The sequence below is a fragment of the Fimicolochytrium jonesii genome (genome assembly GCF_025526975.1).
Source record: "Fimicolochytrium jonesii strain JEL569 chromosome Unknown EV422scaffold_25, whole genome shotgun sequence".
Classification (NCBI taxonomy): domain Eukaryota; kingdom Fungi; phylum Chytridiomycota; class Chytridiomycetes; order Spizellomycetales; family Powellomycetaceae; genus Fimicolochytrium; species Fimicolochytrium jonesii.
In genome coordinates this window covers 313,887-337,945 of record NW_026515692.1, presented here as the reverse complement: position 1 = coordinate 337,945, position 24,059 = coordinate 313,887, and the positions used below count along the sequence as shown (strand labels likewise).

Sequence of the window (24,059 nt, the reverse complement as noted above, 5' to 3'; positions counted from 1 at the left end):
TGCTGATAAAGCTCGGCAGACGGCGCCAATGGCGGTCGGATGGGTCCGGGTGCCGGTAGTTCATTTGACGGTGCAATCACCCGGTGTGCTGGCAACCTCTGGGCAACTAGTCTGAAAGCATCTCGGCCGTTACGCTGTTGAAATACGGCACATTGGTAGATCTAGATTTCTTGTTGCTTCATTCCCTTGAGGACTTCCTCAGAATGGGACGATATGCAAGTCATGTGGAAGGGGTCACGGAAAATGGCGGTCAGGGGTGAAACTGTCTCATTGTACATGTAGTGCAGCGGTGCTGCGGCATGCAGTTCGGCCTTCCTCGTTTGTACGGTCTTCGCCATGTTGCTTCCCTGCATCCCCCGAATAGTGAGGAGGCGTGCTGGACATTCCTTTCTGTGCGACCTGCTGTTCCGTATGATCGTTGGGCCCAACCGTAAAACTCGCCTCCACACGGAGACATTTAACAGGAGAGGTAAAGGAAGGCTCTCATAAAGCCCGGCCCACATGGCCAGGATCGTCGGCTCGGCATCTACACATCCACCCATAGCTGACCACTTCACGGTTCACATGACTTCGAATGAACGTAAAACTCTCGGGGGGTCAGCTCTCGGTCCTGTTTTTGAAAGAGGTAGGCAAAGTGAACAGAACCCCCATGGCGTACCTCGCATATCCACGACCGTTTGTCCAATGCGCCGGACGATTCCAATGTGTCGAAATTGAGCTGGATGAGCTGTTGCATCTGGCGCGCGAGACCGCGGAGAGGAAGGACGGCGAGGACGAAGATCCCGGCGACCGCGATGCTCATTCCTACGCTGATACCGGCGGCGATGGCTCGGCTGCGGCGGGTGGCGGCTGTAAATCTGGGGAAAACATTCGTGCACGTGCTGGGTTCAGTGACCGTCCCCTCGCGGAAACGCCCGATTTATGAGGGGCTGGGGAAGAAGATCATGGCTGACCTCGGTCCGCGGAACCCCAACGACCACGAGGTATGTGTCGATGGTGCTGATCGGCGTCCCGCCCATGTTGATAATCTGTGTGTGGGGTGACAATCTGGTCAACAACTTCCAGCAGCCTTTTCAGTTCGCGCTTCGTCGGAATGCTCACCCATCGCTGTCCAGCAAGGTCAAGCTCAAACTGCCGTGAGTGCGGCCGGCACCGTCCCGAATTTCTCCACCAGCTTCGCACGCAGATCGACGGTCCGCGGATCCTCGGTGGTACTCGCCCACTAGCATGCCCGTCGAGGGGTCCACGGTGCTGTTTACGAGGATGGTGCTGCTGCTGCCCAGGGTAACGAATTGGCCTGGCTTGGGTTGGATCGTTCGAGAACATTGCAACGACTGCAATCCACACTAAACTAGTAAACACTTGATCTCGATTCGTTATCCACACAGCCGAACGTCGTGTGCCACCCACCGCTGTCGGAAGTCGGTTTGGCGGATATCAAGATGTGGATCCATGAGGTGTCCACCCCGGAAACCTGCCCAAGCAAGCGAAGATCGGCGTGGTGTTGGCGCCGTCGAACTTGGCCAATGTCGTGTATCCTGTGCTTTGCGTTCCCTGTGTATTCACTACCGGAGTTCAAAGACGTCACTTGATACCCCGCTTTGCCCGTGTATATCCGTGATACGACACTCACCACCAAAAGCAACGCCGCGCGGAATCAGCTCAGGTGGGTACTATCCCATGGATTGCTGGGCCCCCCCTCGGAACGCGGCCGTCGAAGGGTTGGGGGATCGGTGAGCTCACGGGTTCTCGTGCTACATATGCAATCCGTTTAACCAACGGAACAATGACCCCTGTGCGTTTCTTGGGTAGGCGATTGGAACTGAACTCACTGTTGGGGGTCCAACACGTGCATCCGCGCCCTGGTCTGATCTACAGCACATATACAGTCGCAAAGGTGGGGTGGTATCACCACTCGCATATAATAACGCCGTTCGACGAGAAAGAGACATGTGGCTTGCTGTTGAGGTCTAGGATGGAGGCCAGATGGTAACCTTTTGTCTTGTCATAGAAAGCGGAGATCTAACAGCGAGGTGGAATCCATAGGGAAGCTGTTGGATCCTGCGAGGCGAGGACGTGGTTGGGGAAGATAAGCCTCGCATAGACCATGGTGGCGATATGGGTGTTTGGGCTCGTCATGTTGGGCGGGAGGGTGGTGCTACGACAGCAGTCGGAATGCCGATCGTTGCGACCAATCACATGCGTTAATGGGAAATCAGTAGGAACTCACTATCCCGGTTTGAATTTTGCGGCCAGACAGACGAGGGAGTCGAGCTTGAACGACTCTCGGACCATGGACAATGTGGGGATGCCGGCGGATTGGTGGAGGTTGGTCCAGTCTACGGCCCCCCTCAACAAGTGTAAGCCGAGAGAGAACGTTGGTCAACAGAGGTGTGTGATAGCATACTTCCGACAAACGCCGCTTTGATATCGGGATTGTTGGTCGTCAGACTAATGCCGGATCGACCGCTCTCACAGAGGATACGATGGAGGCATTGGTCTGCAAAATGATGAAACTCTACATCAATCGCATGCATCTTTTTTGAGATCACCCGTCACCGTGATCACCGCACCTTAGACAAGACAGTCTCCATGAATCTAGTCGACACGTACGCGGTCGAATCTCGGCTCGCATCGTTCAGAACAGATGTGTTCTTATCCAGCCCGGTCAGTCAGAACAGATGCTGGGGCTTGCATTATCCGGAAGGCGGTTGGGTGGGGGCTTACCGGTAGCAATACGCCCGTGAGTGCGAGTGCAACTAACAGTGGGGCCAACAGCGTCAACGGAGTCCGGGGAACCCAACGCCCTTAATCCTCAGGGCTGACTCCTTGGCGAGCTCCTTGATGTTGGGACCTGCATCTGCATTCTCCATGGCGTTCGAAATCAACGTAACGCGACGTGGACGGCCACTGTATGGCAGAAGGGAGGAGCGATGAGACGGGCGGCTCGTACGGGTCGCGGTTTGTACGGGGAACGATTTCTGTCGGGCGCGGATCAACTCACGAAACTGCGGAGGACGTTTCCTCCGTGAAGTTCGATGGGATCGGAGCTCGTTAACTGCCGGACGGTATGGTGTACGACCGTAGCCGGAGGCAGTGGAGCCGATGGAGGGAGGCCATGCACCCGAGCATTTGAATGAAAAAGCGCACGGCGGATGTGCCGTGTATGCGATGGCCGTGCCTTTTGCCATATCGCTTCCTCTGAATCCATTTGCAACAAAGTTGATTTAGCACAGAGCTTTTGCTTTATCGATTAGAGACACCAACTGTTAGCCCCATTGTTCTCGATTAGAGCCACCAAATGAGGAGCGATTCCCACGCTCGCCAAATGATCTGGGCATCAGCCATCGTCGCTGCAAAGACGTACGCGTCCACGACAGATTTTGACAGAGATCGGTAGTGCGGAGTTGCTTACGTAACGCAGGTGCAGCAACCTGCCAGCCTTCTGGCAAAGTGATCCTGTTGTCGGGGTGTGGTCGGCGTGATATGGAGCCCTCGGGGAAGGCGGCCGTGAGCACCCCTTCTGATAAATTATTATATCAAAGTTGACAACATCCAGCGGAATGGGGGAGATCAAACTCGGCACAGTCTGATCTATAATCCGGTCTCGATGATCTAGAATACCGTAACGGTTTCCACGGCGACCCTTGACGTACATGCCCAATCCACAGCCGTCTTACGGACATTCAGCGGTCGCCTTTGATGGGAAGATCTTCCCTGGGCCGGGTTGGATGAGGGTGCGGCTGAAGGGGGATGACAACATAGTGCTACCCTCTCATGCCAGAAAAGAAGCTTCGAAGTCCGTCAAGTGCCGAACCTAAACCGCTTCCGTGCGAATACCTCTTCCTCGGGAGCTGATCTCCTCTTCCTCGAAATCACCCCCCCGTTCGAACAAAAAAAAGAGGGTTGGCGATGCAGGTGCAAGGGTTCCTTTCACAATGCCATCGCAACACGGACGTATGTAACTTGGTATTAGAGAAGCAGGAGATCTCCTCCCAACAACCTGATGGCGAAGACATCGGATGGCTGCGGAAGCAGGCAGGTGTGCGTGTACACTCCGCCGACAAGAAGGGCGGTGAGGATGCACACAGGATCAACCTATTTCGGGATGAGTTTTTTGTGACAATGGAGAAACAATTTGTGGCGGGAGATGCGCGTCAGTTCCAGTAGAGTGTGGGTTGTTGCAAAAGCGTTGGTTGGTTGGTCGAACCGATACCCTGCTCGTCCCGCTCGCTGACGTGAAGGTAACATTTTGTGAGGGTATGCCAACCCTGTCAATGATCGGCGTACCCACTTCCCGGCGCACGGCGCTCACACGTGGGGTGGATTGAGCGACGATGATGCAATGGTGAAGCTGGAGTCTGGAGACGCGTTCGCCTTGGAATTGCCATGAATATGATCTCTGATGAATTTGCCGATTCACGGGAGGGATGAATGAGGCTTGCGCTCCACGATTATCACAATGCCCCATGAGGGAGCTCCAATGAGTCACGCTGAGCAATACACTGTGAGACAATGCGCCCCCCCCCCCTATTGTCTGATAAGGGGAAAGAACGAACACGCACAATGAATGGGGAACAAGAAGAACAAGAAGAACAAGCACAGCAAGCACAGCAAGCACAGCAAGGACAAGGGCAAGGACAACCCTCCCCAAAGAATAATAACAAACACTGGGAAAACCCCCACAGAGCAACTCACAACCAACGCAATCTCACTCGCAACCCACCAGTGCACGTCTATCTATCTACGGAAGGGGACTGTGAGAACAGACAGAGCAGCCAGCTATTTGTACTGTACAGAGAAAGGGACCTCCGGAACCGCAGGCTCGTCTCCCTTTTTTTTGCCCACCCGCCACCCACCTGCCCTCCCACGCCCCCATCACTCTTCTCCGCGGCCTTCAAATACTTATTCGTACGCCCACCCACGCCCCTCCCTCCCCTCGGACTTCTTCAACCCCTCTACCCTCGGAGTTCTTACAATACGTAGTATTCCCACGCCACCCCTACTTTACATTCAGCTCACACAATTCAAAACTTCCACGATGTCGCCTATGCGTGCACACAACCACCCCCCTCCAACCTCCGATAACTTCCGTCCAAATAACGACACCGATGCTACCACTCAAGCACTGTACTGTCCGCCGCCGCCAGTACTGGATATTATTGATTCCCATCAATTGCTGATCAGAGCTCAACGGACAGCACCGCAGGACATTCAACTGTTTCCGTCACAGCCTATTCAGTTTTTGACCGATGGCGGTGTGAGGATTTATACGAACAACGCGGCGGGATCGGGAGACCAGCAGCAGCATCAAGTTTTGCTCTCCCAACAGGTAAGCACCGCGACCGTTGGAGCGATGGATGTGGATGCGAGCCATGCGAGGCCGTGAGCGAAGCGAGCGATGCTGGCTGTCTGCGGGGGTGAGCAAAGCGAGGCACCTGCGGGGTTTCTGGTTCGTGAGCGACAGGGAGCAGTAAACCTGAGCGGCAGCGAACGATCGTCCTTATTGCATATACGCTTCGTTCAAACATCATTCAACCAATTATCCGCCCCACCTTCGCTTCGCTTTCGCTTCGCTTTCGCTCATTCGTCGCTTAGCTCACCGCGGCACTTTGAAACTTGAAGGCGGCACATCCTTGTGTTTCTTTCGTTTCAATCTCACGTCCTTTCTCTCTCTCCCAAACAGGAACCACACCCACACCGCCACACCTCCCTCTACGCTAACCAAGACTACGTCAATTTCGTCGGGCACGGTCTACCCAGTTTCACTCAATCCCACACCCACGTCCCCTCCCATGACATAAAAATGCACGGCTTATCCACCGCCGATATCCACCATCGGGAATCGATCCCCCAACACCAACAACAGCAACAACAACAGTCGTCGTTTTTAAATATGCTATACAGCGAGGCAGCGGGGCCTGGTGCGACTGGGACGAGTGCGGATTTGGTGGGGACTTTATCTGGCGTTGGGATCGCGGGATCGAATGGTGGAGGGAATGAATGGATCGTGGGTGAGGACGCCGTCATTGCGACGGAGGCGAGCTGGAATGCGTGGCAAGCCTCCAACACCACCACCAACGCCAACAACAGTCCGGGAAACTTTCACTTTGAGAATGCGTTTTATGAGACGCCACATATGCCCTTCACCCCACTACCCACCGCTGGATCGTATCATCAGCCACATTCTCACACTCAGCAACAACAGCAACAACAACAACAACATTACACACACCCCACACCATCATCCTACCACTCTTCCGATTGCGCCTCGAGTTCGAGATCGCATTCACCACCTAGCAAAATACCTGTGCGGAGTGAACCACAACCGCATCAACAACAACAGAAGCCGCGTGCCGCAACGACTCCAGTCACAAACACGCAGCAGCAAAGAACGGGTAAAGCGAACGGACGCCGAACTGCATGTGGTACGTAAAAGAAAGCGCCCCCCCAACATAAACGAGGTGAGATAACATCTACTGATATACTGGTTTACGCTTTGTATTTTTGTGATTAGATCAATGCCGCCGCCGAAAACACCGCTGCGACGGCGGCCGGCCGCAGTGTGTACCTTGTTCGATTTCGACGGCGGGGAGGTGTACTTACGATGGGGAGGTGTTACCTGGACCTGCTAATCCACAACAACAAGCACAGAAAGGGACAGGAGAAGGCCAACAGGGGAGTGTGATGGATAAAGAGAGGGAGGAGAGGGAACGGGGAGAGAGGGAGCGGGAGTTGGAGGAACGGGTGAGAACGCTGGAAAAGATGTTGGGGGATGCGCGGAGGGGGATGGGTGGGGGCGGGGGTGAAGCGAACGGAGGGAACGATGGTGGAGCGAACGAAACGAGTGCCGGTCTGGATACTGCACCACCTGCTACGAAACCGAGAAGTCAAAGCCAACCCACCCTCGGAAATCCGAACGCCATGGACACGGCCCTACCCATCAACGCACCAGGTAAAAAGTCTAGCAAGTCCCAGCATATCACTCACCCAGCCCTAATCTCCCACAACTCTCTCAATGTGATCGACAGCCCTCGCCCCCGACACCCTCCCCCTCCTCCGGATCCACTACTCCACCTTCGAAGAAGCCGACCAAGTGATCCACAACCTCCACCTCCATGCATCCTCACCCGCGTCATCATCACCACCGCCTGCAACTGAAAAACCCGACCCGACACCAAGCAAAGTCGTCGAACAGTTCTGCAGGGAGTACAAGCAGCGGTACGCGAATACGGGCCCGACGCCGGATATCTATTTTGTGGACGATATCACGCGGTTGACGGAGGAGATGAGGGTTGACGACGACGACGAGGAATCGACCGCGGCGACTGAGAGGTCGAGTCCCGGGGCCGCGGGGACGGGGGCGGGACAAGGGGAAGTGGCGGTGGTGTTGCCGGAGGATATCAACGAGCCGTATGTGAATATGGAGCTTTTGGAGTTACATTTCAAGTAAGTCCCATCCCATCGTCTCCGTGTCTCGCTACATCCTGTCCTATGCATCGTCGCCTCCCGCTTCCCATCCCTTCACCCCATCTTCAACCCGCACAAAAAATTAACCAGTCCCCCTTTTAAACAGACACGCAACCTCCCTGATCCCCTACCCCCTCCTCCACCGCTCCACCGTCCTCTCCCGTCCGTCTTCCCTCCCCCCACTAACCCTGTACGCCCTCTACGCCAACATCTGCACCCTCCACCCCTCGCCCTCCATCCGCGCCCTTCAAAACCAATTCTACACCCGCGCACGCAATCTGGTCGTGAGGAGCATGGAGAATCCGAGCGTGGGTGTGCTGCAGGGTCTGCATCTGCTGACGATCGCCACGTTGATGCGGAGGAGCATGAGGGCCGCGGGCGTCGTGGGCGGGCTGGCGGTCAGGATGGCGGGGTGGTTGGGGGTTGGGAGGGAGGAGGAGGAGGAGGAGGGGGACGAAGGAGTTGGGGCGAATATCATGGGAGCGCGGGAGGGTGGAGGCGGCGGGGATGAGGAGGGGGAAGGTGGAGGCGGATGGAACGAAAGGGAGGATGGGGATGGAGGCGAGTGGAATGGAGGGGAAGGGGTTACGGTTATGGGGCAGGGGGTGAGGAGGGGACGGAAGAAGAAGATGGGGTGGGTGGAAATCGAAACGAGGCGGAGGATTTGGTGGGCGTTGTATATTTCCGATATGTAAGTTCCCATCCCTGTCCTCCACATCCATTTTATACATTTGAAATTCCCCCCCCCCCCCCCCCCCCCCCCCCTTCGCTCACTCACATCTATATCCCCATCTTAGATTAAAATCAGCCATCCAAAACCAACCAACCTTCTTCGAACGCCCGCACCACTACAACGTGCCCCTCCCCTGCGACGACGCCCTGTGGGAGCTCTCCGACACCACCGGCCGTCTACCTCTCCGATACCTCCACCTGAAATCCGAGAGTTATTGCGCGTTGGGGACGTCCTTCATGTCCGTCTGCGCTCGTGTACGTTAAAAACAAAAAATTCATTGGATCATGTGGAGTTTTTACTAACATACTGTGAATATGTTTACAGGCGGTGGCGTATAATCGCACGGCATTGGCGCAAGGGGTGGATCTGACGCGGTTCGATCCGGTGTATGCGGGCCTGGAGGCCGAGGTGCAGCACTGGTACATGCGGTGTCCCGGGACGGTGTGGCGGGCGGAGGGGGCGCGGAGGTTTACGATGAACCCGTTCGGTGATTCGGATCCACAAGACGGCAGCAGCTCAACTCACGATTCGCCCAACGCCAACGACGATGGGGAGGAAGTGGTACCCTACCACGCAGTCGATCTGTGTCTCCAGCGACTCGCGACGCTGTGCTTGCTGCGACGGCCACGCATGGTGGCGGCGGTTGGGGAGGGGAGGGGGACGCGGGAGGCGAGGGAGTGTGTGGAGGAGGCGGTGCGGATCGCGAGGGTGTTTGTGGGGGTTACTGAGCGGTTGGTGGGTGGAGGCGGTGCACCCGACTCGGGGGTTGGGGACGCCACGCCGAGTGGGGAATCACAACCCACTTCGACGACCGCAACACAGACACGAGGACCGAGCGACGCCACGGCATCAACCGAGACCAAGCATATCCATGTCCCCCCAGTGACACTCATGACCTGCCTCGGCATCCGCGAAGCCGGGTTCATCCACATCATGGCGAGCTGCCACGCCCTCGTCTCCACCCCCTCCATCACCGCCTCCACCTCCACCTCCCCGCCGCCGTCCTCTTCACCACACAGCAAGGAAAGCCTGGCAGCCTTCGACCAAGCCCAGAATGATTTCAAGAAAGTGCTGAGGTTTTTGAACGCAGTCACCAGACGCTACCCCCCGATCCTGTGGATCACGCAGCAGCTGATGCTGGTCAATGAACGCGTCGTCGGCGGGGTAAAGATCGGCAAGGGGATGCTGGGCAACACTACGGGCCCGGAGCCGTGATCGTAGGAGGGGAGGTCAGGGAGGAGACCTAGCCCTCCTTGTATGCGAGATGAGAACCATTTTTCTGGCATTTTTGTATATATGTAATTTTTTTCTCGGGATTGGGAATGGGGATGGTGAATGGTATTTTTTTTTGGGGATTGACCGCGGTACTTTCTTTTCCTTTTTTTTTTTGAGGAGCCGGATGGATGGCGGCTTGTGGGTGAGGGACGTCTCGAGGTGGGCGGGCTTGGGAATTGGGGACGAGATGTATAAAGAATGGAGCATGTGCGATCGTCTTTTAGAAAATCCGCCGTATGCGATGTTGGGGTCCCGCCCCCCGCCGCCGCCGCTCCTCAGCGAGCGAGCGAGCGAGTGGATGTGCGGGGCATTTGAATGGATTCGGGGCGGTCGTTCGATTCGGGATGTAGATTCTCCCCCCACGACGATATAGGGTTGCCCTTATGTTTTCGTGCTCTGGAGGTTTGGGATTCCATTTTTCCGCAGGGAGGACAACTGCGGTATGCATTGCGTCGCAGGGCGGGGACGTAACGTAGTCTCCTACCCATGCGTTTCTGTCCGAAAGTGTGCAGTGTGGTTGATGTATATACAGTTGTCCGGTGGTAAGAAGGGAGGGATGTTCGTTGTGATATGGGGAACTGGAAAACGTTCTCCCTTCCCGAGCAGCGCTGCAAGGGATGAAACTGATGGGGTGTCTCTTATCGTAGGAGTGGGGTTTGCGGTACGCAGATGTGGGTGTGGGTGGGTATATATGTACATGTTCTTCTTGTAGGGTCATGTGAACAGGTCGGCGTAGAAGCTGTGGATGGGGGTGTGTGATTAGCACGGGCTTCTTTTCACCTCTGGCCTACGGTAGACTCCGCCACCGAGAGCGCAAATACGCATTGAAGGGGGCAAACTTACCGGCCCAGTGATAAGCTCGCCTTGTGCTTGTTGCACAGCCCTTCGATGTCGTGGCGGCGGATCAGTGTTCTGTCGAGAAAAAGTCGGTCAATCGCAAACATCCCGTCGAACTACTGTAGCGGTTACTCACGGCCGACGGTAATTCATCTTGAGCGCCTTGCAATGCTTATGCGCCCGTTGCGCCGTGGCGCGGACCAGCGTGCCGAGCGTGTGCCGGCTGATGATCATGCCGTCCATCAATGGTCCGATTTTCTGAAATGCCAGAAACACGGGTTGAGCAAGGTAATATCGATACAGAAAGTGTTCAGAAGGCATCCGCGTCCGACCTCGCTCACGGTCGGTCAGTCAATCCGCAACTCACCGTCAAATCCTCACTCCCGGCCTGTCCCACGCCCTGCAAGCTCGCCAACGCCGGATGCTGATGATGGTGATGCCCGCCGACCGACCCGGGCGTCGGATGCACGCCTCCCACCGGCAGGATGCGAATCCAGTACAACCCGGGGGCGTGCGGGAGCGGATGCACAAAGATGTAGATCTGCGCGAGGGAGCCGGCGCGCACGAGCCGCTGCTGGATGCGCGAGAGGCGGTAGATGTCTTCGATCCAGATGAGCGTGACGACGTCGTCGTGGGTGAGGTGGGTGAGGAAGTCGTGCGGGTGGGTGGGGTTGGATGCGTGGGATGTGGTGGGTGGTTTTGATGCCGATGATGATGAGGGTGACACCTCGGATGTAGCAGAAGTGGGGATGTTACGCATCGACATGGAGACCGAGGATGCAAGTGAGACGTGGCTCGCTGACGTCGCGTGTTCTTTCGTAAGGGTCGGGTCCAGCTCCGGTACGAGTCCAGCGGCGGCTGGGGTGCCCTTTACGACCGCCGAAGATGCAGCCGAGATGCGAGCCGGGGGATGCGAGATGGGGCGTTCGCGGGGCACGCCTAGCGGCCGCGGGACGGTTCGTTGGGGCGATGTAGAGCGGGCTTTCTGTGGAGAAGAGGTTTGAATTGAAGTATGTGATAAAGCGGGCGCGGCTGGTGATGACGAGGACTGCGATCCTGGCAACGGTTTCGCTCGTCGGATGTAGTACGGACAATGAAAGACCATCTCGACATGTTTGCTTGCAAAGTAAGGCGCAGTATCGGCGATAGACGAAGACAGTGCGCCTTTGAACCCGACGTGCGTCGCCAGATCGACAGGCCAGCCCAAGCAGTGCATGAACTCATCAAAGTCATTACTGACCGTAGCCCGATGCAAGATCTCGTCAACCGAGTCGTTACTCGATCTGCAGAACAGCACCGAAATACTCATACAATCGCGTTCGGGTAGCTTGTCCACTCGCTTCAGCTCCTCCAGCAGCGCGTCGGTCATCGTCAGCGGCCAGAGTCGCGACTGCAGGTCGGGTTTCAGGAGTCCGAACTGGGAGAGGAAGATCCGGAACGCGTTGGGGGTCTTGGTGTGGGGATCCGTGAGATCCACGGGTGCTGGCGGGATGGCGGCCGTGGTTTGCGGGAGGTGAGCACCACTTTTGTCGACGTTGTCCGCCCACTCCTGCTCCATCTGGATCTGGTTCTGCGTTACCTTCTTGATCACTTCATGTCCTTTACGATCCGTGTCGCCGTCGCCTAGTACGTCGTCCAGGGCCGGGATACTCGTCTCGTTCACGCATTTGTAGTGCACGACCGATGCACCTTTGGGGGTGTAGGGATAGGCTGCCGGGACGAAATGGCGAGACCGAGATGTTGATGTTTGCACCGTGACCCCTGTTTGTTGTTGCGGGGATACGGGAGATGCAGGCGCGTTGGAGGCATTGATGAAGGGAATAATCGACTGGTCAGGTGAGGTGATATCGCCAGCCGATGCATGGTGGACGTCGTCAGTGCTGCTGGAACTGCATGTGCCCAATTCGGCAGAGCCGTGACGAGAGTCAGACGAGATGGTGATCTTGGGAGGCTGAGGCGACCCGGGAGTCTCACTTGGTGCGTCGGTCTGCGCGGGGAGAGATGCCACGGAGGTATCCGCTGTTGTTTCGGCCGCTGAGGGTGGTTGATCCATGGTCGTGTCCGGCGTACGGTAGTCCTCCTCGACGTACCGGAGCGAACTCATCCAAGTGTACTTTCCAGTCGCGTCACGTAGGACGAGGGTCATGTACGGTGTGAGGCGTTTTGGGCCACCCAATCGCGAGACTTGTCCTGCGGAAGGCCGTGAGAGGGACGAGGTTCGACCACTTTCCGGCAGTCTGCCCGTCACCGACGCTGTCTCCTTCCGCGCCTCTGCTGGGTCGTCAAGTACCGCCCAATGTGGCGTCTCGACAATTCCAATGATGATCCGTTTCTCGTACGCATAGAACCGCATATACTTGCGATAATCCGCCAGCGTGACTTTAGGAGTGGGTAACGCAGCCACCTCCTCCGCGGTCAACGAACTCGCGTTCCCATCCTCGTCCCCGTCTTCATCACTACTCCCATCCCTTGCACCAAACTCATCCGCCCACATCTGCCTGCGCCGTCTCTTCCCCAACGCCTCCCTCACCGCTACAATCCTCCCAACCTCCCCCTCCTCATCCCACATACTACTAACCTTCGCGACGCCCGTAACCTCTCCATACGGCGGAAAATGCCCGAGATGATTCACCATATGCGCCAACGCCATCTCCGCGGCCCCTTTGATCGTCAACTCGGCCGTCAGGTTCGCAAACGTCGGTAACCCCAAACCGGCATCTTTCGTCCCCGTGCTCACTGACCCCGCCGCGCTCGGCGCCGCGGACCCGCGGAGTTTGGGGATAAGTTTCGACGCCGCGATGGTATGCCGCTGCCCTTTCTTCTTATCCCCTCCCCCCGTTTCCACGCCATACGCCGCGATCCCAATCCCAACCCCGCCGCTGGCGAGCTGGCTCAGATTGCCGACGGTCGAGCTTGCGGTCAGCGAGGAGGAGTGCTGTGGGGACAACCCGGAGTAGGTGTTGGGCGGGCTGACGGCTGCAAACTCGTCTTCGCGGTCCAGCAGCCCGATCCCGCGGCAGAGGGTCGCGATGACGGCCCGGTGGCATTCTTTGTCGTCCGTGATCCAGTCGCCCGCGGTTACCCAGCGGACGAGGCAGTCGTAGGCGGCGATGATGAGGGGTTGCGCTGCCTGTGTATATCGGGGTTTAGATTTTGAATCACAGCTTGTTGTTTGTGGGGTGGGCGGGCGCTTACCACTAAGTTATCCTCCAGCAAACTCTGGTCGACATACCGACATAAACTCAAAACCAGCTCGCGGGGACAATTCTTATTATCCCGCCAGATATACTGATAGAAATGCGACAACGTGTTGAGCGTCTGGAACGCCGTGCGGGCGACATCTGGGGGCCAGCCTCTTATCGGCTAAACGAGAAATTCCAATATCAGAAAACGATATCGCAGAAGCCACATTGCAGAACGATAGATGAAAATGAAGCGCAGACTAAATATACAAACCTTCTCCTGCACAACCCGAATAACCAAAGCCGGCAACCCCGGACAGAACGCCACATCCTCCGCGACGAAATTGTTGACGAGGTGCAGGATGTAGCGCGCGTTGGGCGGGGAGTGTTCGGTGGTGAGGGAGGCGATGAGCATTTCTGCGAGGTGGGCTTTGAGCTAACGAAAAATAAATCAGCATGGGTCTCAGAATGCCTATTGCGACGGGGGAATGAAACACACCTTTTTGAACAGCGGCACGTCCTCTCCCCCAACCTGCGGGTCCTCGCTATTCGCATACATTGCCTTAATCTACACCAAAACATCGTCAACGTCCCATCTCCCGCTCTCCATGCTCAGGTCATCTCCAAAACTCACCGTCCGCAAAAGCAACGCATCCTCCCCTCCTTTCCCCACCCCCATCCCCGCCGCGGCCCCAACATACTTATCATACCCCATCCACGCCTGGCTCAACGGGACACTCTCGAAATGATTGGGCAGTGCGATGATGCATCCGATCACCGTATATGCCGCGCGCCGGAGGATTCCGTCGTTTACTGCTGTCGCGGTTGATTTCTGTTGTTGGGGATGGGGGGCATTTTGATGGGCAGGGGTATTATGGGAGGCAGGACGGGGTAAGATACGACGTAAGGCGATGACGAAATCGGGGACGAGGATGCGGGAGCCGGAGAGGTCGCGCGCAAAGAGGGTGCCGCTGTTGAGGAGGATGGAGGTTATGGCGCGGGTGTCGTTGCGGAGACCCTAAGAACAATCCATCGTAAAAAAGAGATTGTAGATTTGAGTATGCTTCCATGCTTCCCGGGGAGGAGGGGGAAACGAGGCGAAAGGGGCAGAACGGTTGTATGCGATGTGAAAACGATTACACAACAATACCTCTTTCACTGCCGTGTAGAAGCGTTCCAGATACGTCCGCTCAAACCGCCGTCGCCGCTGCGGTTGGCAGAAGATGCGGCAAAGGATGCCGAGGGCTTCTGCCCTTCCCGCCGAGTAACTATCGCATAACCAATGACCTCTCTTTTAGCTTCCCTCACCGCGACAACGATAATCCACATGAAACGAGCAACGTACTCGGACCCCGTCTTGGTCGTCGCCTCAAACAACCACGTCCCAAACATATGCAGCAAGGTGCTGCCGTCAGGCACGCCGGGGGTGTGGCGGTCCTGTTACCGAAACCCATCAGTTATCCTTCAACACAGAGCACGAATCCCGCATGTATGTGTTGACTCACGGCAGGCTCTTCATCACCCCCAATCCGATGCCATACGTGCACGACAGCGCCAATGCCCTGCGAATGCGGTCAACACAAACAAGAATTATTCATGAGCCATCACGCTTCTCCGGTCTATGCCACGCGATAGAGCAACGTGGATTTCTCCCCTGCGCATACCTTAACAGCAACCTCGAAATTCGCCGCTAGCAGCGCATTAGGGTCTCCTATCAGATCTGCAAATGGAGCAGACTCCGGGTCAGTGGCAGAGTTCCCAATAGCTTTCCACCGTCTCTGTTTGCGAGCGTAAATGAGGCCTTACAGATCGTGCGATGCCACGCGTAATACACGAATTCGGTGTCGAGTACGAGCGTCACGTTGTAGTTCTCGTCGCTGCAAAAAGACATGGGCCCGAAAATGGAAATCAGTACCGCATTTCCGCAACCGCCAGGTAAGCCCCCTTCCCACCCCACCCCCCGCCGCCAACTGTCTCCGTGAAACCAGTACCCACACATCAATAACAACCCTCTCAGCCCCCTCATTCGTCCCATACAACAGCCCAACAACCCGTTTGGTGAGCCCGAGGATGGTCGCGTTCCATTGGTGCAGGATGGGGAGGCGGTGTGTCCATGTTGTGAAGTATTTCTGTAAACACACCATCAGCTTTTGCTTCCCTCTTCCATGGGCTGTCTGTTCTGACGCACCTTGAGACAATCCCACATGTAGACTCGTCGGACTCCAGCACGTAACCATAACTCGATGAGCACGCGGATGAGGTGCTGGCAGAGAGCATCGGCCATCCTCGGTCCATAGGTTCCCAAATCCGTCGCTTCCCTCTTCTCCCGTTCCCTCTCATTCCCCCTCCCCGTCTCGCCATGCTGATGAGATGGCTGTTGGCTCCCCACCGGCAAGCCCAACAAACAATCCGCAACCCCCAACATAACCTTCAACAGCACAATCCACGTCTCCTCCGAGAACTCTTCCCCAAGCTGTCGGGCCGCGGTGGAGATTATGGAGAGGGCCGTGTGGCAGAGGTCGACGTGAATGCTGAGCAGGTCGGTGGGGTCTGTTGCGGAGCCGAGATTGGGTGGGGGAGCCAGTGGCGCGGGGAAGCTTGGTGGGGGCGACGTTGCTGCGGCTGTTGTGGGGAGGGTGGGGGAGCGTGGTTGGAAGAGGAGGGAGAGTTGTTCGAAGATTGTCTGCCAGAGAGAAGAAAAGGGTCAGTAACAATTGGACATGCTGATATGAACTGAATGAAGCGAAGCGACGTCTGGATGGATGGTTGGATGGGTGTTGGTTGATTGAACAACACCCTGGTCGCTCCGCGCCGACAAGGATGTTGGGCTGCGGTGGGGGAACGTAGCTCGCTTCGCTCGCAAAAGATCTGACGCACTCCGGAGTTCGCTAAGGCCGTGATTAGGGGTATTTGGGCCTTTCGCGCAAGGAACTCGCTCGCGAAAGCACGCCCTGGTCGACCTCGCTACGCTCGGCCTCCCAGACCGGCTTCAAACCCTGCACCTCGCTTTGCTCGCCGCAAACAACTGCAGTCACTCGCTCCCCTCTCGCTCTCCCTCACTCCTCTCGCATGAAACGCACCTGCCAAAACCTCTGCTCAACCTCCGTCCCCGTCAATTCCCCAATCGCCACGGGAGCACCCCCGACCTCCCCATTCCCACCCCCCAGCCAACTCGCATAAACCCCCAAACACGCCCTAATAACCCCCCACTCCTCAATCGGCAACGCAAACCCCTGCCCCACAACCTCCATAGCCCACCGCACATGCGCGGCGGACGTGAGCAGCGCCGGTGGGGCCGCGACGAGCGTGGAGTTGGGCAGCAGGCAGGAGGTCACGGAGGAGATGAGGGTGAGGCGGGTCGGGAGCGGGAAGGCGGATAGGATGTTTGTGTCTGGGTGGTGTGGGAGGTCGCGTAGTTAGACCGACGACGGCGGGATCATGTGAACCAAACCCCACACGCTTACCGATGGCATGCTCGAGAAGGCCCAGCTCAGCGACCCGTTCGATGAACATCTCGTGTGGGTTTCAATTCCTCCTTTTGGTGTGTTGTCTTGCCTTTCACACTTTTCAACGTTTCGGGACAGTATACCTTCCCCTCTGCGTATGACTTGGCTAGCACCCACTCCTGAATCCGCGACTATCCCAACACGAATTCGGCGAACACGGGCCGCGAGACCAAAGCCAGCCAATATCGTCTTTTTAGTTCGTGACAAAGATGAATGTGACAGCCGGGCGGGCGTTCGCCTGTTACGCTGTGCATTTGTGTCGTGCTGCCTGTTGAGTATCTGCCCCCCCTTCCGACCCCCTGTTCGCGTTACTTAGTGCCATGTAGACGGTGACTCCGAAAGTTCGACAGCGCGTTTTAATTGATTCATGCGGCGCACGTGACTTCTTTTTCTTCTTCTCAACCTATCATACAGTATCCGCTCCTCCCAACCGACCGTCCAACTAAAGTGTATGACGGGATATGCATTGCAACATTTTCTACCATGAAAAAAAGAGCTTGGAAAACAAACAAAAACTCTCTGTTTTTCTACATGGGGGACACAACCCCCAACTACTAAAAACCTAATTACGCAAAAAAAGAAACCCCACAGAAAAAAGAAAAAAATCACTACAGTACGCCCAGCGCATTCGAGAAACAAGCAAAAACCAAAGGAGAATCAGAAAACAACCGAAAAATAAAACTACATGGGGGGTGATGGATGGAATGGGTACGCCGCTGTAGGGGGCGCATGATATGTCCATGAAGGGGGATGTCGCAAACCGGATGTGTGATGAATGAATGAACGCGGGATGAACGAATGGGTTACGAAAGTGGGTTGAGAACCAATGTTCCCAGGCGCCCGCTGGAGCGTCGGGGGTGTGAATGCGTGTGAGGGGATGCGTGGTGGCCATCAGCAGCTGATAGTTCGATTCGGGGATCCGTTCGAGCCGGGGGCTGGGCTATACCCATCATCTACCGGCCATATCCATACCCGCCCTGTCCATACCCCTGCCCCTGCTGGCTGTACCCGCCCTGTCCATACGCACCGTCCTCACTCTCCCTCGCAACCCCGTACTGCGCCCTGCCTCCGCGTTCACTCCCGCCTCGTTCGCTGCCATACCCTCCTCCCCGCTCACTGCCGCCCCTCGCGCTCTGGGATACACTCGTCGGCGACGTGTACCCGTACGCGGGTCCGGTGGTCATGTACGCGAGCTCGGACGCATTCCCGGTGTTGGAGCGCACGGGGGTGGGTGAGCGGATGGAGCGGTTGGATGGGTTCGGTGTGGGATTGTGGAACGCTGTGGTGGACTGGGAGTCGTACACATCATCGTAGTACGATACATTGGTCGCGTTGGTGGTCGTCGCGGGAGTCGTCGCGCGCGTGAGATGCTGTTGGGATCCGTTGTTGGTGTAGCGGGGGTAGTCGTTGTACCCGTCCTGGTGCGGGGAAGCCACCTGAGAAGGGGCGTAGTACTCCTGCTCATCGTTGGTGTAATCATACACGGGGTACTGCCGAGCGGCCGCGACGGCCGGGTAACTCAACCCGTCCTGCTCACGGGTAACGCCATACGTCTCTCTTGCTGCACCGCCGGATTTCGCGGACTGGTCGAGGTAGTACGCGCGCATGTCGTAGCCGTCGTTCTCGACCGCTTTGGTGTTGACGCGGGTGTTGTGGATAGTGGAGGATGTGGGGTTGTAGGAGGAGGTGGAGAAGTTGGAGGGGCGGCGGCCGGAGGTTGTTGAGGAGCGCGAGGAACGGTTGGTGAAGTGCTTGTAGATCGCGTAGGGCGTGGAGGCCATGAAGGCGGCGCGGCCGGTGCCGAAGACGAGGTAGGCGGCGAGGCCGAGGATGGCGCCTGGGTCATAATTTTAGATTCACATTCGGGAGCAAACTGAAAGGGAATATGATGTGACAGAAACTCACCAGCATAAAACGTAACCGGAATATGTCTCGGGTCCGCAGTCATAAACTTATTATTCGCCACCGCCTCCACATACTTCCAGTTCGCAATCACAACCACCACCAAGAAAACAACCACCCACACTCCAAACCTGACACACATCGCTTTACTGATCGTCGCGCTGGAGTTCGGGGACGTGCCGCCGCGGCTGCTCTTGCCAACACCTCCGCTCGTGCTCTCATTGTTCGTGCTCATCTGACTACGGTACACGATGAGTTTTCCGCCGGCGTGGAGGATCATCGCCACACACGCGAGCGTGGAGAGGCCATTGTACCACATGGGGCCGTAGATAAAGGATTTGACGGGATAGACGGGCTGGCAATAACTTCCCAAGAAGGCGAAACCGGGCTCGGGGATTATGGGCATCATGACGGTGGTGCCCGCGGGGGCGCCGGGGACGGGCACGGGCACCATCACGGGTACCGCGGAATTCATTTTCTGGATGTTGAAGTAGGCGACGACGGCGGTGGGGATGGCCGCGACGATGAGTGAGCTGGTGAGGTAGATTGGGAAACGACGGGATTCACGGTCCCGGAATTTGGTCGAGCAGACGGCGGACCAGACGTTGAAGGTGATGAAGAAGTTGAGCGCGTATCTAAGGATTCATAGGGGGGAAAACATGATGTTGGTGAGTGAATGAATGAATGTCGTCAACCCATCGACGCTAAGTGTTGATTGGCGGGAGCTGCTCGCTTCGCTCGCAAAAGATCTGACGCTCGCTGAGTCTCGCTAAGAGCCGTGGTTAGGTGTATTGCGCCTTTGGCGTAAGGAACTCGCGAAGCGTTTGCGATGTTCGCCCTCTCGGTCTCCCAGACCGAATCAACCCTGCACGTCGCTTCGCTCGTTGCAGAGAGCCATCCTCACTCGCTTGGCTCGGACTCTAGCGCAATTGGACTCGCTGGCTGTCGATTTCTCTTCGCTTCGCTCCGAACCTCAAGCATTTCCCCTCGCTATCGCCGGCCCCACTCCGCTCTCTCACTACTCACATAACACTAATCAAATAAAGGATGACCAACGCCTGCCCTGCACAAACCCCATCACTCAAGGCCTTCTTGCTCCCCGGCACATTGCCCTCCCCACCCGTCGCAATATTGCCCGCAAAAACGATCAAAGCATAGAGGATAGTGAACCCTGCCCACACGCGGAGGGTGAGGTTGCGTTTGACACGGGTGAAGATGGCGATCAGCTCCAGGGCGAGGAGGACCGAGATGCCGAAGGTTATGAGGAGGATTAGGAGGGGGGTGTCCATGTTGGGCGAGGTGTGAAATGGGGGGAGGTGTGAAGTGGGAGGTGAAGGCGATCCCGTTGTCCAGTGCCGACGCTACGTCCAAGCTATAGAACAGACACCGAAACTAGCACCGCACTTTCGGGGGAGGTGAAAGCTCGCAATGGACCAGCCGGGCGTGAAAAAAAAGGGAGGCGAGAAAATGGATTGAGGCGAGAAGCGCTCGTTTTCTGCCCGTGCAAAGCCTTTCTTGCGAGCTCCGTTCGCGGAGATATTCGAAGAGAATAGTAGTCGGCCAGCCGCTATCCTATCCTCGGGAACACCTTTGGGAGTTGTTGTAAGGTGAGGGTTGAAACTGGCTGTACGAGTCTCGAGTCGAGGTGTGTGAGCTTGGGGAAGGAGGGCAGCGGCAAGGCTGCGGGCGTTCGGCTGAGACGAGGTGAGGCTTCACTACCTTGCAATAACGAGAGAGAGCGAGAGACCTGGTCCGAGGATTTGGGGTGAAGGACAAGGATGATCGGTGGGTGCTTTTACCAATTGGACGGCCGCAAGACGTTGTTCAACACCAACGTTCAAGTTACTTGAGAGGAGTTGATGCAGCGGGCGGCGGAAGCGGGGGACAAGAACGACAGACCTTGCACCACCTGGTATGGGAATATTTTCGCAGTTGGAGCGGTAATATGATAAGAGAGGAAAGTCTTTCTCCGGTCTGCGGTAAAAATGTTGCCTGAATTTGAAGGACGGCGAAAGATGCAATATGCGGTATGCAGGGAGACGCAAAAGCTTCTCACGCTTGTGCCGCTATGGCGAAATCACGGAGTCGGGACAGAGAGAGAAGGGAGACTGCCGCCGCAAGCTGCATATCCGCAAGCTGCATACTAGTAGATACTACTGTTCCTGCTCAATCCTGATGCTTGCATTCCTTGGATAGTTGTTAAATGCCCCCCCTCATGACCCTGCACCCAGATTCAGAAGCCACCCACCCACCCCTCATGTGGCCTGCTGCCCATGCGGGTTTGGAGTTGTTCCCATGCTGGCGATGATTTAAAAGTTGGCGACGGTGATACCGGTGCGAAACAACCAGTATTCGCTGGTACGGGTACAAAAGGGCATGGAATAAGGTCGCTGACGATGATGGCCGTGGTTGGACAGAAGGACTCCGAGGACGCACGGAGAGGCGGAAAGGAAAGAGAAAAGAAATCGGACACACGGAGTCACGTGTCCACTTCGATTAAAAACGCGCTGTCGGCGAAGGAAGGAAAAGACACTCTCGTATGGAAATCATATAGGTGACAACTCCTTACTCTCACTAGAGCTGAGGGCCAGACCCCCCCCGTGCACCAAAAGTTCATGCCGATGTATACTGTAGGTCGTCGATCAGTCTCGTCGCACGTTTGGCAACGAACTTGACGTTCCGATCAGGTTGTGCATCTATACTGTCTCCTTTTTCAAGCCTACAGCTCGACCTTTGTTTCCGACGGAGAGGTATCAGCCGCACTGGTTTTTGGTGTTCAAGGGAGATTACAGTCATAATCAAGCAAAGTTTTTCCTACTGTACGGACGAAAATCCTGGAGGAATATGAACACACTGACAGGGCTGGCGCGCTGTGAATTTTCGGGAGTTCTGCCCCGGCAGGCAAGGCGCTCCTGGTAAATGCGCAAGGAATGGGATGCCGATTCAATATCGCCCATGGGTCAAGTTTCTTGGTACAGTACAACACAGCGTGGCGACGTTGAGTCTCTTCACTGTTTTAGCGGGGAGCGCATCCTCATCAAGCCTCGCCCCGTTCGTTTCGTTGGTGTCCGGTTCGGTTTTGTTCTCGGCGCCGTTCCTTCTCTAGCCCAATAGCTGAATGTCAAGTGAGGAGAAGCGATGGTTCATTCTGCTTTGCCTGCGGTCACGGAAGAGCCGAGCAAATGCATTGACAGTTTACGCGGACGGAGACGCGCTGTCGAACTTTGCAAGAGAGTTCATTGTCGGGAAGGCACATTGGGTTAAGATAGGGCCGACAGATCCACCGACTTGAGCGACATTGCAATCTGAACCGTGGTCAGACGCCGGCAGGTTTCCCCTGGTAATTGCTGATTCCCCGGCCCTTTCGCCTTTTTGCCATTCTCCAGCCGCACGTGCGCCAACAGAAGCGGCATGTCTCCGGTGCAGGGAACGGGGGATAGCTCGTCGTCCATTTAACTGTGGAGAGCAAAGTGATGCGTCCCGTCAAATTGGGGATATGCTGGAACCCCATTATCCATATGAGGATGCCACGGCATTGGCTTCTCGGGAGTAGAATTGGGGGGGGGGGGGGGCGGTCGGGCCATAGCGATAATGTCAACGGGGAAATTTCGAATCCGTAACTGACACTATTGACAGCACGCAAGTGAGTCAGGAATAGACCGGCGGCGATGTTCCCATCATTCCCCACCAGCCAAGATATGGGAATCCATGGCTTCCTCGGCCCCATTTCCATAAGTCTTATCATTCGGTTCGTCAGAACAGGATCTGCAAAGAGATGGGGAGGTGTTCTAGCTGAGTGCCGTTTGTCCCGACAACCCAGTCTTCCTCCTGCCGTTTCTCTGCGTCGTGCGATTGATACACATATTCAAACTGTTTCTCAACGGAGTAGCGCTCAGAGGCAGAGGCAGAATTTTCGGTAAGCCGCTAAGACAGTCAGGACGATGGGAAGGGATGCATGGATTTCTGTTGGCGTGGTTCTACTTCCAGTCTCCCCGTCATACAATCTGCCAAAGATCGATTGTAAGCCTCTCCACACCCACGTTGACGAACTAGTGGAGATTATGGTGTCTTGATGGTTTTACGAAGTTGACGAACACACTGCCTCTCCACTCCTCACGGCATGGTCAGATATATCATGGGGGAGGCTCCGCAAAATCATCCCCTTTCTCCAAACTCCTTGATTCGCGCCTTTTCTCCCTTTCCATTGAATCCGCACCTCACCATAATCGTTCCCATCCCTTTTCTCGTTTTCGACCGTCATACCCAGGCTTCCGTTCGGATTATCACTCATCCCATTCGCAATCCTTCGAGCCCTTCCCATCACGACAGGGAAGAGTCTCAGCTACCGGACCGAGACTCCGCAGGATTGTTCCACAACCTCCGATCCCGGACCCCATCCACCGGGCGATTGATCTACCAGGGTCTGATCTTCAGCAAGGTACGCTGTGGGGTAATGTTGGGGTGGGGTGAGCACGGATAGGCGGTAGCGGGAAGGAAGGAAGGAAGGGACATGCCCCGATCCTCTACGCGAGATGTGGCTTTCTTTCAAAGCCTTTCCATCTCTTCGCCATCCGCCGGTCGGAGATGAATGGGAGATTTTTCGAAAACCCTAATTGTTTTTTCGAAAAGGATGGGATGGGATGGGATGGGATGTGAGATGAGGCTTAGGCTGCGCAGCTCCGTTTCTCCGGAGAAGTACTCCTTCTCAGAACCATGGCCGGCGGCCCGGCACCTGAGTAGGATTGGTGAAAGTTAGGCGCAGGCCGGGTCCAAGAATTCTTCGCCTACCAGGGATGGTAGTCGGGCATTACGGACACCAGGGGTGCGCTTCTCAACCCCGCGACCGATCCTCCATCGACGGCATTTAAGTGCGGCCTATCGTGCGCAGTGCCGGCGGAGGCTCCGTGATGAAAGCGTGCGATGCGGAGACATCGATACTTGCGCTTGTTCGACAGCATCGGCTCTAACACTCGCCTTTGTTCTCGTTCACCTTCCTCTCTGCGAACAGATCTGCTGTCATCTGAAACCGGCATACATTCTGAATCTCTTCTTTCTTAGTTTCGAGGTGAGTCAAGAACCGGCGCCCGTGGGAGACATCCACCCACTCGTGTTTGCTAATCCCCATCCCACAGCAAATCGAAAATTTCAAAGAAA

General features: G+C 56.2%; 5 protein-coding genes across 5 annotated transcripts; 2 read left to right on the top strand and 3 right to left on the bottom strand.

The window, feature by feature from the left end:
• Positions 1-251: 251 nt before the first annotated feature.
• EV422DRAFT_208701 (uncharacterized protein) lies at positions 252-1,457 on the bottom strand. The gene is made up of 3 exons (XM_053065358.1): positions 1,102-1,457; positions 954-1,028; positions 252-857 (listed from the first exon to the last, which is right to left on the bottom strand). Exons 1-3 carry the CDS (start codon positions 1,324-1,326, stop codon positions 561-563), a joined length of 597 nt encoding a protein of 198 aa, XP_052922830.1. The 5' UTR covers positions 1,327-1,457; the 3' UTR covers positions 252-560.
• A 510-nt stretch (positions 1,458-1,967) lies between these two features.
• On the top strand, positions 1,968-2,500 carry EV422DRAFT_208727 (uncharacterized protein). The gene has a single exon (XM_053065359.1). It carries the CDS (start codon positions 2,108-2,110, stop codon positions 2,426-2,428), a length of 321 nt encoding a protein of 106 aa, XP_052922829.1. The 5' UTR covers positions 1,968-2,107; the 3' UTR covers positions 2,429-2,500.
• A 1,964-nt stretch (positions 2,501-4,464) lies between these two features.
• EV422DRAFT_603666 (uncharacterized protein) lies at positions 4,465-9,585 on the top strand. Its single transcript, XM_053073744.1, has 7 exons — positions 4,465-5,332; positions 5,687-6,428; positions 6,518-6,955; positions 7,032-7,449; positions 7,577-8,161; positions 8,268-8,457; positions 8,528-9,585. Exons 1-7 carry the CDS (start codon positions 4,571-4,573, stop codon positions 9,416-9,418), a joined length of 4,026 nt encoding a protein of 1,341 aa, XP_052922828.1. The 5' UTR covers positions 4,465-4,570; the 3' UTR covers positions 9,419-9,585.
• Positions 9,586-10,192: 607 nt separating this feature from the next.
• EV422DRAFT_570333 (uncharacterized protein) lies at positions 10,193-17,010 on the bottom strand (the record flags this gene model as incomplete). Its single annotated transcript, XM_053072864.1, has 17 exons — positions 10,193-10,217; positions 10,322-10,390; positions 10,452-10,573; positions 10,683-13,445; positions 13,511-13,678; positions 13,772-13,933; positions 13,997-14,065; positions 14,132-14,515; positions 14,648-14,765; positions 14,843-14,934; positions 15,003-15,059; positions 15,162-15,217; positions 15,304-15,374; positions 15,493-15,626; positions 15,686-16,180; positions 16,578-16,888; positions 16,962-17,010. The coding sequence occupies 17 exons, from the start codon at positions 17,008-17,010 to the stop codon at positions 10,193-10,195; spliced, it is 5,145 nt and encodes a 1,714-aa protein (XP_052922827.1).
• Positions 17,011-17,758: 748 nt separating this feature from the next.
• EV422DRAFT_208508 (uncharacterized protein) lies at positions 17,759-20,560 on the bottom strand. The gene is made up of 3 exons (XM_053065357.1): positions 19,932-20,560; positions 18,909-19,540; positions 17,759-18,840 (listed from the first exon to the last, which is right to left on the bottom strand). Exons 1-3 carry the CDS (start codon positions 20,192-20,194, stop codon positions 17,957-17,959), a joined length of 1,779 nt encoding a protein of 592 aa, XP_052922826.1. The 5' UTR covers positions 20,195-20,560; the 3' UTR covers positions 17,759-17,956.
• Positions 20,561-24,059: the final 3,499 nt, after the last annotated feature.

Excerpts from the sequence above, each read along its gene's own strand:
- EV422DRAFT_603666 (XM_053073744.1), top strand. The coding sequence starts at position 4,571 with ATGGGGAACAAGAAGAACAAGAAGAACAAGCACAGCAAGCACAGCAAG. Across the intron at positions 5,333-5,686 it reads AAGTTTTGCTCTCCCAACAG|GAACCACACCCACACCGCCA; the intron begins GTAAGCACCGCG and ends TCTCCCAAACAG. Across the intron at positions 8,458-8,527 it reads TCATGTCCGTCTGCGCTCGT|GCGGTGGCGTATAATCGCAC; the intron begins GTACGTTAAAAA and ends ATATGTTTACAG.
- EV422DRAFT_208701 (XM_053065358.1), bottom strand. The coding sequence starts at position 1,326 with ATGTTCTCGAACGATCCAACCCAAGCCAGGCCAATTCGTTACCCTGGG. Across the intron at positions 1,029-1,101 it reads ACCTTGCTGGACAGCGATGG|ATTATCAACATGGGCGGGAC; the intron begins GTGAGCATTCCG and ends CCCCACACACAG. Across the intron at positions 858-953 it reads TTGGGGTTCCGCGGACCGAG|ATTTACAGCCGCCACCCGCC; the intron begins GTCAGCCATGAT and ends TGTTTTCCCCAG.
- EV422DRAFT_208727 (XM_053065359.1), top strand. The coding sequence starts at position 2,108 with ATGGTGGCGATATGGGTGTTTGGGCTCGTCATGTTGGGCGGGAGGGTG.
- EV422DRAFT_208508 (XM_053065357.1), bottom strand. The coding sequence starts at position 20,194 with ATGGACACCCCCCTCCTAATCCTCCTCATAACCTTCGGCATCTCGGTC. Across the intron at positions 19,541-19,931 it reads CTTTATTTGATTAGTGTTAT|ATACGCGCTCAACTTCTTCA; the intron begins GTGAGTAGTGAG and ends ATGAATCCTTAG. Across the intron at positions 18,841-18,908 it reads TCCGGTTACGTTTTATGCTG|GCGCCATCCTCGGCCTCGCC; the intron begins GTGAGTTTCTGT and ends ATTATGACCCAG.